Here is a 19,497-nt window from a genome sequence, read left to right as displayed (position 1 = left end):
CTCCTGGGGTGAATCAAAGGGCCATCTCCTTACTCATGTAAATCAATTGAGTCCAATCCTTTACCCAAATATTGAAGATTTATTTAGTTTTGCCCCCACTCAATGTGACTTGGGACGGGTGGGAAAAGGGAAGGAAAGCTTTGGTTTGGTGCAAGCTTGGGGACAAGTGTCCCTGGTTTGGGCATCATCCCCACAGCTCCTCAGAGATGGCGAGATCCTGCCCAGGGCTCACAGAACAAGTGCCATGGGTGCAGAGTGACAGTCCCACAGCAGTGAGAACCAGCCCAGAGGAGGTGAGAAAGGGATGCAAAACATCTTGGGGTGCAAACTGGGGGATGCTTTATCCCAGTGGGTGGAGGCAGCCAGGAGGAACAGGCAGCTTTGCCACACTGCCCTTATCCATCCACTCCTTGGCCAGCACATCCTTCCTACCAGCTATGTTTAGTCCAGGAGACAGCACACGTGACAGCAAGTGAAGCAAAGGAAAATTAGTCAAAGTTGAAGATTTAGCTTAATTTTTAGCCAAAAACTTTGTGGCAATGCAGAACAAAATGACCTGCAGGCTTCTTCTCCCCTCCCTGGGGTTGTTTTTAAATCAGAAACGCTGCTGTCAGTTCCCGAAGGTGCTTCCTGGCAGAGCCGAGGGACTGGGAAAAGGCTGAAATTCAGAGTCACAGGGCTTTTCCTCCCTTCTCCCCGAGGTTAAAATATTCCAGTGGCATCCATCCTAATCTTAAAGTGATGGTTATATAGATGCACAACAGCCCTGGAGTGTTTTGTTACTATCAAAAGCATCTCAAGGCACTCTAATGTCAAGTAAAAAGTTGGTGTTTCAGCAGGTTGGCATTTTCTACTCAAAAATGGCTGTTGGGAAACCAGCTGCAACCCTCGGATGAGCAGTTCCCACCCAGGCTCTGATGGCACACCTTGCCAAGGTTTGCTGCCCTCTTCCCAGGCATCGGCAGTGCAGGCAGCAGGGACCAGGCTGGGAAGAGCCCTGCAAGGTGCAGGTGAACCAGGAGCTCACTGACATCCCCAGCTGCTGCTGCTTGTGCTGGATAAGCATGGAGATGGGATAGTTTTCCTGCTCCTTACACCTCTCCTAGTCCTGAGCAGCAGCTGCCCTCTGACACCACAAGCCCCTCACTACATCCATTCTTGGCTTCTGCCCCAGTTAATAAGCTCTCTCCTAAATCCATTTTCTGGTCCTGGATAAGTGTCCTCTCCTTATATATGTTGATGCTCTGAGCCTGTTTTATCTTTAAAACCAGATAAGGTGCCAGAGCAGGGGCAAGGAGATTCAAGTGCAACCCAGCAGCCATGGGCAGATCACTGTGGCCATGGGGATCCTTTCCCTTAGGGACAGGACTCTTACATGGACGAACAGAGCTAAGGACTGCAGGAACCCAACTTTGGCCAAAACACCCAGTTCTCATCTCTATTACATAGCTTTCCAGACCCAAATCTTGAGCTCATTACACAGGCAGAGCTCCAGCCAAAGGCCACCTTTCATTTTTACAGAACAAAAATCCACAGGCTGCCAAAATAAATATACCTCACACTGTCCTATGAATCAACTTCATTCCCAATAGAGCCATGGATAATTGGTATTTATTTTTGGAAGAGTAGGGGAGGGTCTCAGCCCCAGGTTTGGCTGGGCCTGATGCCATGTTAACACAATGGAGGTGGGACCTCCAGACCTGCACATGCACCTCTGGTACAGCTGGGAAAATGCTGCATGAATGAACTGTGCCTCAGATTATATTATGGGAAAATTAGTCTTTGATGCTGCTGTCATTAGCAGTGGCTCTGTAATGTGTTTGCAGAAGGGTGAGAAGGAAATTAAGCAGGCTAGTTAAGGATGAAATAGTTCCCGTTTCCCAGCATTAGAGCGTGGCAGGGTTTTAACTGAGGCAGAGGAAACTTTCAGAAGCATTTGGGAGCTGAAGACCAGGATGAGATCCTTCACACAGACACCAAGTTGATCACCATAATTCCTCCTGCTCCTGTGGCCCAGGGAAGGAGAGCCCATCTCAGTAGCACAGGGTCCCCTCCATGGTATGGGGGTGCAAAGGGCAAGAGCAAGTCCCAGCTGCACAACAGTAACATCTCCATAAGGGACTAGCAGCTCGGATTTCCATGGTTTTGTAGGTGAAACGACTTGGATCAGCATCACACACTCAATTCAATCCATCCCTGGTCTCTCAGTTGGTAGAAACCACCTTGCTCCAAAACAACTCTGCTTTGGGAGCACTGAGTAGCCTCCAGCCATCAGGGAAAAGAACCACCAATTCCTCCAACAACATTAAAAGCATTCATGTTTTCATCCCGCTCAGGGAAGCAATCCAGCCATCAGCATATCCAAGCACCCTGGAGACATAAGCACTCTTCTGGACAAGCTTGACTCTCAGGGGAATGCCCCACCCCTCACTCCCCATTTCTCCAGCTCAAGCTTAGTACCACGCAGAGCACACTTTTCTTCTGCTTTAAACCCAACTCAGTGCCCAAACCCCCCTGAATTATGACCCATTTCCCTCCTATTCTCATCCTGACCTCCACAGCATCATCACCATGGCAGAAGGTTAAATGCATCAGCCAAGGTTGTGTTTGGGATCAGTGCTTCAAGGCAAGATCCCAACCTGTATTTTTCTTTCCCAAACAGAAACTGAGGAAGGACCAGGAGGTACAATCATCCTCCCTGGAAACATTAGAAAGGTGTGGGAGACCAGGATTTATTTTCACTGAGACCATCCATAACCCATGCACCCTGCCAAAGAGATTCTTTGAGGCAGTGATTTCAAGTACAGATCTCAGCTGGCTGCCTTGCAAATCCCTGGGCTGCTCCCATACTAGAGAAGAAAGCAAGAGTTTCATGTCCCAGGGTCTCAGATGCTGTTTTATTCCCTCAACCCACTCCCCCTGAAGATAATCTTGTTGTTTCAAGCTTGCACCAGCATGAAGAGACTGGAATGTGGCTTTTTATATGGAATGCAGAGCTGTCTTAGAGAAAGGCCATCTGCTAGCCCAGCTCCAGCTCACATTTCACTGGAAACATCCCGAAAGCTATGTGAACGTGCTATTCTCATCAGCGATGGGGGAACGAGATGACAGGGCAGGGGGTTCCTTGTGAGGATCAGACTGTGCCGTTCCAGCTCCTGCCCACCCCAGACTATCAACCCCCTTGATGTCATTCCTGAAATATCCATGGTGGGACTAACCTCTGGATGCTCAGCTGGCTCAGTAGCAGGTTTAGAAGGCAGGGAGCTCAGCTCCAGTTGCACCAGCCAGAATCACATTCTCCTTTAAAGGAAAGAGCAGCCCATGTAATAGTGATCTGGAGGAGAGCAGACCTGGACCAAGACCCCTTTGCAGCCAGCTTTGACTCAGAACATCACCCCTAAAGGCTCCTGAGCCTCATGCAGGCACCCCACAAGCCCCAATTTCCCTTCTGCAGCCCAGCCATGACTCTCAGGGCGTTCCCAGCCCTTGCTGCAGCAGCTCCAGGATGATTCCTTGGTGCCCAAAGTGCAGCAAGCTCCCAGGCAGGCTGCAAATGCACATCTCCAAGCTACACATGCTAAGAACTATTACAACTGCTTGTTTTGTAGAGACACTACATCATGGGGCAGTTTCTGCCTTGGCTTGCCTGTAAAGTTACCAGGCATTAGGTAAATGCCCTCTATCCCTTTTGGGAGCTGATCTAACAGCCAAGCACTGCTCCACAGGCTCATCCTATTCCCCTCCTCTGGCTTGCCTGACCCCATGGAGAGCCACTTCCATGAGCAAACCCAGCTAAAAACTTACCTTAGAGACAAACCAAAATGCAGCTATGGGTTTGGCTGCCCGGTTCCATCAGCAGGAGGTCCACCAAGCAACCTATGGGTGCAGGAGGAGCAGGATAGTCCAATGGGGGTCAGCAACACATGGGAGCAGCCAGCATGGCTCATACCACCCTCAGCACCAGCATCTCTCAGAGGCTCTGCAACATCCAGCAAACGCCTTTGTGATGAGTCTCCCAAAGCAAAAGGGCTCAAGGAGCCATCAACTCCCCACTGCAGGGATGCACACACACCTCAGCATGCATGGTGCTTCACCTAGAAGCTCTTAAAATGCCAACTGCAGGCATCTGGGGCTGACACATCTTAAATATTTCATCTTGCAGCTCAAATCTAGACTTCTAAAGACTGCAGAAACCATAGGGCAGGGCTAACGCAGTCTGAGAGGCTGCATTTCTCTTTCCTCAGTTATGTTAAAAGCTGTCCAAATAAAGGAAAAAGACAACCTTTACCCCAGGGACTCCATTTCCTGCAACTCGCTCTAAGAATAACATGTCCGTTGATGAAGATGTTGTCTGTGTTGCTCTCAGAGGTGTCTTGTACACCTGTGAAAACATTGCTTGAGAAAGCTGGATTACAGCACTGGAGAAGGCATTGATCTTGTGAACCCTCCCCAGGCACCCTCTGGGCTCTCTTCTCCTTCCAGGGCGTCCCTTGTGTCCTCCAGCTGGGCTGGTGGGAGAGCTTGGGATGGTGGGCTTGATGGCAAGGTCTTCTGCAGCCTCTGGACCACCAGAAAATGCTGCTGGCTCAGGGTTGGGGCTAGAAGCCCTTACTCAGCCCCCCCAGCTAAGGGTTTCTGTGGTGGAGAGGTGACAAGGAACTCCACAGGCGGTGGCTTTTGCCCACAGTGCCTTCACCAGGATGTTCTAAATGCTGGACGTGCTTCTTGTTCCTGGTGACTACGTTGGTGTGGCTGTAGGGTAAAAACTGTGTTGGCATCCCTCTCCCCTGCAGTGTGACCTGCAAGGGGACTGTCTGCTTCTGTAGTGCTGCAGGCCACCTTCAGGCCTCAGCTCTTTCCATGTACAGGATAAATGTGTTGCTGATGGCTCTGGAGCATTTGATCCATGTATTTCCCTGGAGTTACAGGGTGCTCGAGCCCTGCTGAGCTGCTCAGACCCTCTCCACAGCAGCTGCCGCCTCCTTGCACTGCAAGGCAGGATGCTGAGCATTGCAAACCCTCAGCACCCTGGAGCAACTCCTCGCCTTTCGTAGCACTTGGCCTCTCTTGATTTTCAAGAGGGTGTGCTATCCCCACCCTGATCAGCTGAAAATTTACTGGTCAGAAATGCTTATTAGCAAGACCTGATTGAGTTTGCTCAACAAATGTCTAGACATAAACTCTTTCGAGCTGCAGAAATCGATAGCAATCAGCTGGGATGCAGAGCTGGATGCTGCGGAGCCAGGCCAGGGGCGTAAGGCAAGGCATTAGCAAATACAATTTTGTTCCTGGGCCCCTGGAGGGAATGCAATAAATCACCTGCTGCTGATGTCACCCAGCAAGTATTTGCCAGGATGGTTTTTATTCAAAAATTAAAAGCTGAGAGGAGGGAGGATAGTGGCTCCCCACCCTCCTGGGGGGGCTGGAGTGATGGAAAATGTGTTGGAGGTTGGTTGAGCTGTGCTGGGTTATGGGGAAGGGGGATGGACCAGGTGGAGCTGGAAGGGAGTTTTAATCTCCAAAAGCACTTCTGGGATGCTGCAGCCCAGGAAGCTGAAACTATGGGAGCTGCTTGTCAGTTTGGAGCTGGTTTGGCTCTTCGTGGTCCAAACCTGAGCTTCTTGAAGCATCAAATGTTGATCCTGCAGTGCATAATGAAGTTGAACCCTAAACTGAGGTTTGAGAGCCTAAATATGTTCCTAAAATCGGATAAGATTTGGGTGATCAATAATTTGGGGAATCAGTAATGCTGGGGCATGAAGAAGGGTAATTTCAGAGGGGTGAGGGGTGAGGGGTAAAGGGTCCCATCGCAGGGCTGCTTCTCAAACCGGTGTCCTGAGAAATCTGGATGCTGAGTTATTGTGACCATCTGTTTTGCTTTCCCAAATGGCAAAGACATGTGGCACATCCCAGCAGGATACCAGCACCCTGAGTCTGCCTCCGTGCTGAGAATCTCATCTGCAGGATGGTGGGGGTGATGGATGGGTACTGAGTTCCACCCAAAAGGCCAAGGCACAGGGATAATGATTTTCTCATCTCACCGCAACCTGCGGATAATGTATTCCTAGGCACGAAGCGGGAGGCTCTGCTGGCTGTTCAAATGCCTTGCACATGTTGCGGAGCCAGACGGCTCCCTAATTGTCCCAGGACCTGGGCACAGCATGGAGCAGGCTGATAACATGTCATGGATGATCTCTCTGTCACTGGGATGGCTGAGGTTGAGCCTTGGAGCTGTCAGCCCGAGGGATACCTTTGTCCCCAGCCTGGCAGGGATGGAGGAGAGGTGACTGGGCTCACCAGTACCCTGGGGGACTTTGCAGCAGAGCACAGGGCTCAGTTAAGGGGAATCAGCCCCCAGGTCAGCAAAGTCAGTCTCTTTCTCTGGGAACCATTCCGATTTCCCTTCCAGTAGGTCTACGTGGTGCTGGGGGGAAGGAGCCAGCTTTTGGAGATCTCCTTGGCAGTTGGACTTGGTTGCAAGCCCACAGAAGATGGTTTGTTTCCAGTCTCCCTGGACCAGCTGGCAGTGAGGCGCCCATCCCAAAACAGCAATCTGTTGCTGTCAGGGTACAAGGACTCACAGCCTTTCTGCATCAAACAAATGGGTTTGCACACAGCTTGTGTTCCTGCTTGGTCTTGCCTGTTTACCAGGTTGCAAGAGTGCAGGGGTATCAGGCAGTTGGGTGAGACGCAGCTGGTGCTTCCCATGGTAAGCACAGCCCATCCATGTGTGCAAGGCTAGCTGTGACTTATGGAGCTTCAACAGGTCTGAAAAATGGGACCAAATCAGCTCCTGGCTCCACTTACGCTGTGCTTTATCCCTTTAGATTCCCCATGGAGATAAACAGCTTCCCTAGCAAAGCATGCGCGGGTGCCAAGTGTCTTGGTATAACATAAATCACAGGGACGAGCAAAGAAGTTCTCCAGGAATAAGGATCACCTTTATTTTTTAAGCAGGATACAGAAAGTAAAGCAGTGGCTCCTCTAGCACCAGGTACATTTCAGGCACAGAGACATGGGAGAGCCTGAGCCACAGCTGGACTAATTTTGGCCCCTTTTTGGGGAGTTTCAGGCTGGGGCTTCCTTAATGCATGCTTGGAGTATCTCAGGAGTCCTTTCCCCACCGGTCAGATGTGGATGACAGGCCATGAACTGAATTAGCCTGCTGCATTTTGGTGGGGAGCAGAGCCCAGCCCTGGCTTCTCCTGGATGCTTCAAATCAAACCCAGAACCGTTTGCAAGACTGGCTCAACCATCTGGGTGTGCTGAGGGGCTGGAGGATGGTTGTGGGCTGAGATATTGCATTTCTGTCTGTCTGCAGTGGTAGGGGGAGCAGGGTTGCAGGGGCAGGTCAAGGATACTTGCATGGGGATGCGGATGCCCTTGCAATGTGCCCCATCTCACTGAGCGATGATGGTGGATAAAAGCCCCTGTCCTCCCATCACCAGAGCAGCAGGGCTGAGGCAGAGGTCTCTGTTAGCGGTGATGGATGGCGTGTGTCTCCCGTCTGTCCCCGGGCTAGCTCATCCATCACTCATCCTGATGACAGCAGCCGTCACAGGAAGGGTGGCAGGGGGCCAGCCCTTCTCCCTAGCCTGCTGCCCTGACACTGGGGAGAGGGGCTGGAGCTGCCTCAACTCACTGAAAGTCCAATGAGGCTGAAAAACAAACTTTGCCGGCAGGGCTCGCCCCGGGACTGGGCAAGATGAATAACACCACTCCAGCGAGCAATTTGTAGGGCTTTGAAAAGCTGTCAGCCCAGGGAGGAGCATGCCTTGATGGGTTCACTGGGGACTTTGCCTTCCTCCAGCAGCGCCCTGGCTCTCAGCATCCCTTGATCATCCCTGCTCCGTGCCTGAGGGAAAAGGGAGCAAAAGGGGACCTGAGGCAAATGGCTTTGGAGTGCTGCTTGCATAGCTCTGGTTTACTGAAAGATTTTTTTTTTGTGGGGTGTGAGAACGTATGTTCTAGTGATACATTGCAAGGCAATTATAACCCTTATCATAATGCTGGGGAGCTGAGGCTGCCCAGCTTGGTCCAAAAGTCCCATTCTCCTCATGCTTCTCCCTGCCTGGGTGGAGATCAGGCATGGAAATGGGCCGGTGCAGAGAGGCAATTCACATTTTCTTAGCTAAAATGGAGAAAAATGTTCTCAGATGGAGAAGACTGATCCTCAAGAGATTTTCCAAGCTGCTTCTTGATTTGCTTGTCTGTAAAGCACAAACTCTTTGGATGCTTGGAGGAAACACAGGCAGGAGGAGCGGCTGCTAGCTCTAATTCCTGCAATTTAAGTCATCATGTCCCTTTAAGTGTCAAATAACTGCCTTGATGAGAAAAGCAAATGGGGTTAAAAAGAGAAAATTGCTCCATTTTAAGAGGTGGGGGGAGGAAATTGCACTGGTGCCACTGATAAATATAGAAAGTGTAAAACTCTCCTAATGGAGCAGATGAGGCGGTGCTGGGCTGCTGGCCCATTTAATTATTTGACAGGTGAATTGGGAGTTTTCTACATAAATGGAAGGAAAATGAATTTGGCAATTTTTAGCCCAAAGGGATTCCTGGCCGGTGGCAATGGGGCTTCACAGGGAAATCGGCTCGGAGTCAGCATCCCTGCATGGTAATGGGGAAAAGCATCCTCCCTCCTGGCACCCTGAAACTGCCCTGTGATCTCTAATGAGCTCCCGCAGGGTCCCCTCGAGGAAACAACTTGCTTAAAAATCAAAATAAGAAGAATATATCAAGCTCAGCCCGAATCCAAGGGAAAAATCCCCCTGTCCTTGCTGCTGGCTTGGAAATGGGAGCAGAGCTGTGGTGTCTGCCCGCAGCAATGAGGGTTACTGGAGTGGTGGGGAGGGCTGAGACTGGCAGAATGAATAAAACAGTGTTTGCTTTCCTGCATCGCTTTTCTTCCTCTCGCTTTTGTTTCTCTGGGGATCTACTAAAGGGCTTTAACTGCCTGGGTGTTTTTCCTTAGAGGGCGGTTTGAACCTGCTGCGGGAAGGTGTTGGGAAATACCCCTTGTAATACAATTGGGTTTGCTTCAAAAACAAGCTCGGGCTGCCTCAGGCCGTCGGTGGAGCTGAAGTTCTCCAACCATATGGCTGTTTATCTTAGGGCTGTGTTTTGAGCAGCACTTGCCAGAGTTTAGAGCCTTTGCAGGGGGGAGGATACGTTTGCTTAGCTCCTAGAAATGGAAACCATGTGCATGCTGGCTCCTTTCATTTAGAAAGCTGATGGTTGTTTCTTGCCTCGTGCACCTACCTCTGTGTCATCCTAGAGGCTATTTTTCAAGGGCAAAGGCTTCTCTATCAGATGCTAATTGTAGGTGTCATTATAGGGAGGCTGTGTTCTCCTCCCATCCCATGCTAAGCAGCTCCAAGGCATTGGGGAGCAAAACCTCAGCAATGTCTGAGCAAAGAGGGAGGAAGCATCTACGTCTGGACCCAGCAGGATAACACCTCCCTGTGCTGCATCAGCAAACTGTGGATGAGCCCATGTGCCTTCCACCGATGCAGGGAGATCATGGCATCAGGAAAAAGCCCTTTGCTTTGAAGGGGCAGCATCCTGCTGCAATTGCATCCTGCAAACACCAGCTCCCAGCCCTGCTTGAAGGACCACAGTGCTGGGGATGCCCATCCATGCAGCTCTGTGGTCCTCTCCCATGGGTGGGAGCAGGGGTCAGAGGAAGAAGAGTGCTGATACTGTTTTAATCTTCCTTTTAACTGTAATTGTGTTTGGCTGGCTCCCTTGAGCTTGTTCCGGGTGATGCATTTTTCCCGGCTAGATTGCTTTCCTTGTTTTGCTCATTGGAGACAGGCCGGGGCCTGTGTCATGCCAGCTATGCATTAATAGAGCCTCAAATGAGATTTCACAGCCTCAAATCTGATTAGCGCCAAGGCTCCAGTTGCTTTGGAGAGCAGGGCAGACAGACAAGGACCCATGATGCTTGGTGGGGGGGAGTGCAAACCCATACAGATGTGGGATGTCACGCTGTACACTCTGGGTTTGCAGGGACTGACACGGAGCCTGGGGACATGGGGACAGCAGGGCATGGTGCATCCAGGATGCAACACATCTCCCACCCCTCAGAAAACCCTGAATTCAGGACGCTAAATTGTCTTTTGCACAGCATGTTGGGAGAAGGCTGGTCTGGGCGAAGCAGCTGATCCACTCGCCCATCAGCCACTAAGTCCTTGCTGGGCTGCTCGTGGCCTGTAAGTTCATATTTCACCCCATTTTGCTGCCTGATGATGTGTAAAATCCCATCCCTATCCAAGTTCCACCATGTCCAGAGGCGTGTGCTTTCTCGCTGCCCACGACAGAGCCAATCAGCCGTTAGCTGGCTGGTTGCCCCTGTTATCAGGAGACGTTCTGCAGTGTCCCGGGGGCTCTTGGTGTGCTCTTGCATCCCAGATCCCTGAGAGGTGGCTGGATCTGCTAGGATGGCCCAGGGGATACCTGGCGACCCAGCATCCTCAGGCTGACCTGGCTCTGGGATGCCCTGGCCATGCTCCAGCCCTTCCTTGTGTTCAGACCCCTGGTGGCACAGCACTGGAGGTGTAACCTGTGGGATGATCCTGCTGCTTGTTTAAAGTCAGGAGGCACTTTTTCACACACCACACCCCCCCCTTTCTTCTGCCAGGGAGGGGAAGTTGCTTGCTGATGTTTAGCTGCCGTAAAGAGACTTGAAAGGAGCCTGGGGAGACATCACGTAGGAAAACTCACAGCAGCCCCAGTCCATCTTCACTCATGGATCCTACTATTATTTTATGAAGTCTCAGGAGGAGGATAAAGCTGACACATTCCCAACAGCTGCTCATAAATTGCCTGGGTCAGGGAGGAGCTCAGGGCTGCTAGCATTCCCACCATAGAGGAGTGGATTCCTGCTCCCATGGCAGCATCACTCCTGGCTTTAGCTGGGGCTGGGGGACTTGTGGGGCTTGCTATGAAGGACAAGGAGGGTCCTAGTCCTTCCATGGTAGGGCAGGAGCTGGAGTCTTCTCTTACAGAGCAGCGGGGCATCATCCCAGGGAGCATTGGCAGGGCTTGTGTTTGGGGTTGAGGAGGTGAACACTGCAGGTGTACAGCCCCACACACTCACATCCCATCTTGTGCTGTCCAACACATCAGAGAAATTGAAATTCAAGTAGCATCCTGTGAACACCGACCTTCTGCCAGGGGGAAAATGCAGCCATGATCTCCAGCTGTGGGCAAGGGCTGTTGGGATGGAGGAGCCCCCTCAGTGCCATGCCTGGAGGTCCCTGCTGGCTCCCAGCCCGGGCTGTCCTCCCCGAACTAAACACTGGGCTCTTGAGGCTATTTATGTCTTGTCAGCCCACAGCCAGAAGCAATTTAATCTTGGCTGAGCACTGCTGTAGAGGAGCTGTCTGGGCCCCGATGATTCTTTCAAGATGATAAAGAGTTGATAGAAAAACAAATTATGATGATGGCAACTCAGGCACCGTTAATCAACCTCCCTGCAACATTGCAGTGTGAATAATTAATAATCATCATAAAGGATGCTTTAAGTGTGGCTTGGGGTAAAGGTGTTGCGTGGGATCAGGGCAGTGGATTGCGTGAGATACTCAAGATGCTCTGCCAGAGTTGGTGATGTTCCAAGGGACCTCAAAATGTTTTAAACATATGGTGTCCCTAGCTGAGACCCTTGGGGACATAGGAACTTTATTTTAGCTACAGGTTGTGAACTCCTGGGTGAGAACACTTGGCTTGGCAGGAGCGGAGAAGTTTTGCTTCCCACTAAGAGGGCTGAAAAATAAGTGTGGGCTCTACCTGGAACTGCAGGTACCCTCCCTTCTGGAAGAAATACTGAATTTCCTCCTGGCTTTGAATAGTGACTGGGGTTTTTATTTGATAGTTAATCGCAGCCTTGCTGAGGGTTTCAGGTACCAGTTTTCTGCAAAGCCTGATATTGTTCACGCCTGCTATTTTTAAAATGTTTTGTTCTCCTGCTGAGTTTTACTTAGCTTAACCGCTCGTGAATTTTCTATTAAAACCCCTCACTAATTATCATGCTATACCCATTGTTAGTGGTAAAACCTACTTGTTTTTTCAGGGAGCTGTAAATATAAGTGGTGGGTATGAAGATGTGCTCTAAGAAACCTGTTTCTGTTATCTGGAATGTGAAAGAAAATAGGGAAAACATAGGAAAAGGTCCCAAAAATAGTGATCTGGAGCTGCAAATAAGGGTGTGGGACACTGATCCAGCATCACAGATTAGGTCCTGGGTTCCAAAAGAGCAGGACTCCATCAGTGAGCTCAGAGATGTTTGTGCAATTCAAAACAAGGTTGTTTTCCAGCTCTGCCAGCTGGAATTCCTCTGAACTGGGTTTTTAGTGGGTATTTGGGGCACAAATACTCACTGAAACTCCAGAGCCAGAACCTGAATGGATGCTTTCTTGACAGGAAAGAGGGGTCTCCAGGGAAACCATCCCTGCCTGCACACCTGTGCATGCTTCCTGCCTGCAAATCTGGCACCCTGCCTCTTTGAAGACCCCATCCATCCTTGCCCTCCCTTGGTGATGCACCTGCATGTTGATACAGCCCAGGGATCTTAAATCAGAGTCTGTACTTTCTTCCACCTTTCTCTGGCTCCATCTTGCATTTTGCCCTCTTTGCCAGTGCTGAGATGGGGAAAAATCATGCTTCTGTTTTTTTAGGATGGTGTTTATGCTTTTCCACACCTTAGCCCCCGTTTCGCCTTCCTCTCTAGAAAAGCCTTGGGAAGGTGTCAGGGCTTGCCATGCCGGGCTTTTGGGGGTGCAGAGGGAGCTGGGGTGCTCGGGCAGGGAGCAGAGCCACTCTGGCTGCAAGCAAGCCAGTGCCCATGGTGGGTGACTTGATGGGAAACATCTCACGTCAGGTCACGAAACCCTGTAATTTCCCCTCTCCATCAACGTCGTTGTGCAGGGGGATAATTGCTAGGCAGCTGGAGCTGGGTGGGATTGGGATCCATCCCTCCTCCATCTGCTCTGCAGGTCAAAGAGTCCTCCCCCACTTCGTGTTTCTGCTGCTTTGGTGCCACTTTCTGGCTGTCACGGATGTTAAGCCAGTCCCCAGCACCCAGCCCTCAGCTGCAGCTGGCTTCTGAGCTGACAGCAAAAAACATAAGGGGAGGGAAGAAGCTGATTTAAATGTTTTTCTGAGCCATTGGTGGTCAGAGCACCCAGGTTTCCATCCCACAAGCTGTCCTCAGGTTTGGGCTTCTTATCCCCCCATGGTGGTGGGTCACCTCCCTGCTGCCAAGCCCATCACCACTGCAGCCAGGCGGCCTTGGGAGAGACAAGGGAGAGGGCTTAGGATAAAACAGCCCCTCATTACAGAGTTTGGAGGCAAAGCCACGCGTCAGAGGGGATTTGCAGACAGCAGCTTTGAGAAGCCCACAGGGTGGTTGCTGGGCTGGAGCTCTTGCTTGCACCCCAGGAGGTCAGAAAGATGCACGAAGGGTTTGCTTTTCGGGGTCTGAAGCAGTGCAGAGTGGGTTTTAACCCCTTGTAGGCACTGTACTATGCAATATTAGACACCTTAATGCTGCGTAGTGCCCAAGAAGGTGGCATGAAGAGGATGCAGCCGGGGAGGGACTGCATCGTCTCTCACTTGGACGGGGTGTGGAGTGTGGGACAGTCCCCCCGCAGGGGAGGAGCGGCAGCTTGCGGCTCTGCTGCTCCTTATCACATCAGCTGGGAATTAATGAGCTGGGGCAAGGGAGCTGCCATGCGCTCCCCCTTTCCCCCCACATTGGGCTGAAATCCCAGTTCCTGCAGAGTCCCTATAAATTACAGAGGTGTCTGGGCTGGCGAGAAGGGGGAGCAGGGGGATGGCAGTGGTGTGGGGGTGGGGTGTTGTTGGGAGGTCAGAGGGCCATGGGGGAAATGGAGGTGCCTTAGATGGTTACTCCCTGTTTTGGTGACTGGCTTGGGGTCTTTGGTTGGACCATGGTGTAACTGGCTCCCCTGGGACCACGCTGAGCAGTGGTGCCGGGCTGGTTTCACCCCATGCAGGATGCTGTCATGGTGCTGGGTCTCCTCCCAGAAAGCCTGGCACTCGTTGTGGCCTTTCTGTGGCATGGTGACATCCATGGTGTGGAGCTGCAGCTGGGCACTGGGGACAGGTTAAGAGGCAGCTGTGATGGGGATGTGCTAGGGACATCCTCTTCCCACCTTGTTCTACCCCATTCAGGCTCTCAGCATTGAGCAAAGGTTGTGGGGACAAGTTTGGGTGATAGATATGCACCAGGGGCATCACCTTCATCTGGGGTCTCAGCATTGAGCTGGGGCTGTGGGAACAAGGTTGGGTGACAAGAACATGCCTGCAGCTTTGCCAGCTGCTCTTCACCTTGACATGTCTCCTGCTTGCTTCCGGCAGGTATCGGAGTCCCCCACCAGGACAGAGGAGCCCGGGCATGCACTGGAGGCTGGCAGAGGGCACATGGCTCATGTGGGGAAGGAAGCCATAACCGTCACCCTCCATGGTGTGAGCAACCTGCCAGCCACGAGGGAGGGCCAGGTGCCATGGCCATACGTTGTCGTGTGAGTACACAGCATCCACAAAGGGGAACAAGGGGGACACAGAGGTTTAGGAGCTGTCACCCTGTTATTAACTCTTTGCAACACCCAGGGAGGGGGAAACCTTTTTTTGCAGTGACATGCACAAGCACTGCCTCCGTGGGATGCTCAGTGCAGGGAGAGGAGCTGGTGCTCCTCGCTAAGAAGGGGGAAGACAGGGGATAGGGCACTTCGGCTCACTGGGGCTTTGGGAAGAAAGTGTTCCTAATATTGAAAGTATAAAATGATGTCAAAGAATCCACAGGGTAATGCTGCCTGGGTTTTGAGATGATACCACAATAAATAAAAGAGTGTTTTAATAAATAAAACAGAATGCTTGGATAAGGGGAACTTGACTTCTCGTGCATTATGCATGTGCCAGGGGACTCAATTAGCCAGTCATGCTTTGGTCTGTGTTAAGAGGGAGGCCATTCTGCTCGGAGTTGCTGTGAGGTGAGCTTGGGATTCCAAAGAGCCCTTCCAGGAGGCAGAGCAGCTTCGGCATCACTTCCCTGGAAAAGGGAGGAGAAAGCAGCTGTCAGTGACTTCAGATCATCGCCTGGCTCCCTACAGAGTTTGGTTTCTCTGGGGCACCTCCTTGGGACAGTGCTGGGCAAGCTGGTACTCAAGTGGGTGCATCAGTGCTGGGGGACAGGAAAGTAGGGCCAGGGCTCATCCACTGGGGACAATCAGCAGCCAGGGCTGTGAAATCCTGGAAATATTTTCTTTGCAGGCATGTAGAGCAAACTGTTGCTTGCTGGGCATTTTCCAATGTAGAAACCCTGAGCTCCGTGGTGAAGAGGGTCCTAAGGCCTGTTGGCATGACACTGTGCCTTTTCTCTGGTGCCCAACACCACCTGTGCCAGACATCCCGGAGGCTCCCTGGGCAGAAGGGATGCAGCTCTCCATCATGGGGGCAGTGTCTGTCAGGTTTTTTGGGCCAGCTGGCATGGGGGCTGGCAGCCCCCACTGCTGCCCCTCCATCACCCTTTCCCCTCTTTCCCACCCCACCATGCCAAGGACCTGCTCTTTGCCCCGATAGCCTGAGTAACTCCACTGCAGGAGTTGTCTCTATTTCCATAAACCAATTATACCCAGATAATCTCAGGAGATTTAAACATCAATATCCTAAATGATAGCACGAGAGCAGCGTGTGATTGTTGCATCTCTCTTTACATTCTGGTGCTGCTCCATCACCGCATTGCCATGGTAACAGGGAAGTGATGGAGGGGAGGGTGGTATTAGGGATGCAGGACACATGAGGGGCCTTTTAGTAACCATAGTGAGGGAGCCAAGGCAGAAGGGAATCAGTTATTGTTTTTCAGAGCACTTGCTTTTGAAGGAGAGTAACATGTTGCAGTTAAAAGGTGGGTTTCTACGGACGGGAAGGAGAAGTGGTCGGTGGATGGTGCTTGTGGGGACCTGGTAGCAGCTGGTCCCCCCCCAAAGCAGCTGGGTTCTACCAGTGGAGACAGCCCAAGCTCAAACTGCCAGCACCCGGAGCATCACCTCCCAAAGTCAGCAGTGGGATGGGAGGAGGGGAGCAATACTGCTCGCACCAGCCCTTTGTGGTTGTGACCAGTGGCTCGTGCCTGGACTCGGCATCCCATAGTGCTCCGCAGTTGTGTCTATCTCTTCCAGCTCTTGGTGCAGAGGACTGGGGAAGGAGAGGCTTGGCAAAGTGAACGTGAAAGACCTCGAGCAGCAGGAGAGTCCACACAGGCATCCCGATGGGCTTGGGTTCATCCATGCCCTGGGCAGGATGGGGCTTATCCAGGGACCTGGCAGCAGCTTGGGTCTGCTCCTCATCCTCTGAATGCTGACCAAATCCTTCCTCCCTGCTTTCAGGGGCACCCGTGTGTTTGCTCTGCATCTTCTTTTCACTCCCTCATGTGCACAGATAAATTGCTCCCAGACTGGCGTGATGCAGGGATGACCTTGGCATGCCGGAGCCAGGTGCATTTGCAATTAACAGCACAAAGCGCCTGACTCTGGCTGGCTTCTCCTCTCCATTGAGTACTGCAGGTGGATGAAAGTACCTCCTCACTTCTTCCTTTCTGCTCTTCAGTGTCGAGAGAAGAAACTCAAGGTCGCTGCTGAATGCGCTGTCTGCTCCCAGCCTGGGGGATGGGGGCTCCGATGTTCCCCTGCCTGCAGGTTTGCCCATGCAGGCAGTGGGCCTGGTCGTGGTGCAGATGGGATGCTCCACCTGGGAAGGGGTTAAGGTGATCCTACAAGCAAAGCCTTCTGGTTCTTCGATATGCCCCAAAATAAATCAGGGGCTTAGCTGATAACCCCCAGAGCAAGGGGGTGTGGGAAGTGGAACCGAGCAGGGTCTTTGGGGGTCCCCTCCTTGCCCCAGCACCTGGCTTAGGTAATGGTGGGATGAAGATGGACCATACCAGGGTTATAGGGTTTCTCAAAGGAGAGGGGAAATTAGAATTCTTCCTTCTTCATTCTGAATCTTTTCAGAAATCGCTCTTACAGCTCTTTGATTTCTTTACCTGTATTTATTTATCCAAACTGCACCTGAGCCCCCCAAGCTCAGCAGCGAGCACAGTGGGGCTGCATGGTGGGGGGCAGCATTGCCTTCCCCAGGGCCAGATCCTGCAACCACTGCATAAATAACACTCTGGATGTCAGTCCTGCAAACTGCAGCTGTGCTGCATAGGATTTTTCTTCCCCAAGAATGATGCACCTGCACCGCTACATTGCCTCTGCAGGGATGCCCAGAGAAAAAACTTATAATGCTGGGTAAATAAATATTTACAAGGGCTGGGCACAGCCCTGCCAAGCCCTTTGCTGGGCACCCGGGTGTCACACACAGCAGGGTGGCTGTGTGATGTTGTCCCCGAGCACTGTAGCAAAGATGTTGTGTATAATAACTCCATGAGGGCAGCTGTCTTTATCTTTTATCTTTATCTTTTATCACAGCAGTGGGTGACTTGGTGCATCCCTGCATGGCAGAGGGAAGTGCCTGCCCGAGGGCAGGTGGGGAGGGATGTGGAGCATCAGAGGAACATCTCTTTGTCCATCCCAGCCATGTCCTGCCCCAAGGCATGCAATCCCATGGGCAGCAGTCTGCAGCACCTTCTTGCTGGAGACCCCATCTCCTGCCCCACCAGTGGCTCTGGGACTGGCTGCAGTGAGGAAGAGACATCAAACCATCTCTAGTCTCACCATTTCTACTGCCCCCAGCCTATTAATTTGATTTTGAAGCACATTGCCATGTGTTGTACTGTTGTGGGTTGTTGTTCCCCCCTCCTGCTTGCCACATCCCCACTTCATAGTTCTTTTTGAATTCTATCTTGTCCTTAGGCAAGTCTATAATGAAGGGGGCCCAGAGCAGCCAGTTCTCACCCTCCTCCTCCTCCCACCCCCCCTCAGCCCAGGTCTGGCTTAATTCGGACTCCAAGCACGTTGCTGGTAGAGCAATCCCCCACAGAGCTCATTACTGGAGAGCCGATTTTCTTCCAGTTCCCTCCCAACAGTGCCAGTCCAATGTTAATTCCCACCTGCCAGAGCTGGCCGGCTCGGCTCCATCCCTACAGGATGCAGGTGGGCTTCTCCAGTGGGGAAGGGGACACATGGGAGATGAGAGAGGAGCACAGGGTGTGGATGCAGCTTGGATGTGGGTCTGTTAGACCAGTCTCTCCAGCAGTGAGAGGATGGAGGTCTTGCGAGTGTGGGGCATCATGCCATCCAGCTTGTACCTCTGGGATGAACCTGCTTGGTCCCGCCACTTCCTGGAGCTCACGCTGCAGTTGGAAGGACTTTTATCACCTCATTTGCCCCAGAGAGGGCGTGGCAAAGTGCTCTGGTAACCTCTCCCTAAGAGCCACATTAGCTCTGCTCCAGCAAAAGCTTTCCTGGAGGAGCTAGCACCAGACACTTTATCATCTTAATATCCAGAGCAACCTGTTGACAGGACAGGAGCATCTGTGTCATGTCGGCCTGATGCCACATCACCATCCTCCTTCACCCCGTGGTCGGGGATGCGGAGGACTTGAGGTCACCATGTCACCAGGCAAGGGGACTCTGCCATGGTCTTGAGACCTCCAGGACAACACCAAGTGTCTTGCTGGGCAGAGGAGACTCCCTAAAAGATCCAACAGCCCCCCTAATTATTATTATCATCAGCCAAGCTCATGAGTAATTGATGGCCAATTGATAGAAGTGGGAGGAACAACCCCAAAACAGCCCTTATGGTGATGGCTTTGCACCAGCATGGATGAAGAATTACCCAGGGCCCATAGACTCTAACGCCACAGTAATTATTGCTCAGCTTCGTTATGTGCCAAGTTTAATGACAGCAGTCGTTAACATTCAATCTTCTCTCTCCTTTCCCAGCAGCCTCCTCCCTGTCCCTTCATCAATACAGTAGGATAATTAGCCTCTGGGGTCTTAAATAGCCTTTTGGATAAAAGAGCCTGCAAACCCCATAATTGTGGGCTTGGCACGATCCAGCAGCCAGGATTAAAACTGGCTCTAGACCCCCAGCACAGCCCCCCAGCACAGGGGCAGAGCTTCACAAAGGGTGGTGGGAGGGTGGGCTGGCTGCTATTAGCTAAACTGGGTGGGGATGGTGCTCATCCCTCTCCCAGGCCCAGCTCCATGCTGACACGTTCCCTTTCCTCACCCAGTAACGAGCCTGTTTTGCCTACCTTTTCCTCCCAGTAAGACCAGCAGAGGGGATGAGCAGAAGCCAGAGGTGACCCATGCATCCTCAGTGCCCACCCATGCACCCATCTGGGAGGAGAAGTTGATGGTGGAAATGGATGCTGAAGATGCGGGCTGGGTAGGTGAGAGCATCGAGGGACTATGGGGACGGGGATGCTGAGGACCAGGATATGAGACTCATCTCCTCAAAGGGTTAATTTTTTGATATTAGGGAGCCTGTGCTCCGAAGGACCCCGAGGACCACCTAGGGAGGGGG

General features: G+C 51.9%; 1 protein-coding gene across 1 annotated transcript in view; it reads left to right on the top strand.

The window, feature by feature from the left end:
* The first annotated feature begins 14,358 nt into the window (after positions 1-14,358).
* The window catches only part of CCDC33 (coiled-coil domain containing 33), a 30,136-nt gene continuing 24,997 nt past the window's right edge, over positions 14,359-19,497 (top strand). Inside the window, 2 exon segments of the mRNA XM_064455826.1 lie at positions 14,359-14,546; positions 19,239-19,363. Coding sequence (XP_064311896.1) covers positions 14,359-14,546; positions 19,239-19,363 — 313 coding nt within the window.

This window comes from Phalacrocorax carbo, chromosome 7 (genome assembly GCF_963921805.1).
Source record: "Phalacrocorax carbo chromosome 7, bPhaCar2.1, whole genome shotgun sequence".
Taxonomy (NCBI): Eukaryota; Metazoa; Chordata; class Aves; order Suliformes; family Phalacrocoracidae; genus Phalacrocorax; species Phalacrocorax carbo.
Note: the sequence above shows the minus strand (reverse complement) of the source record. Positions and strands in the feature narration are given on the sequence as shown.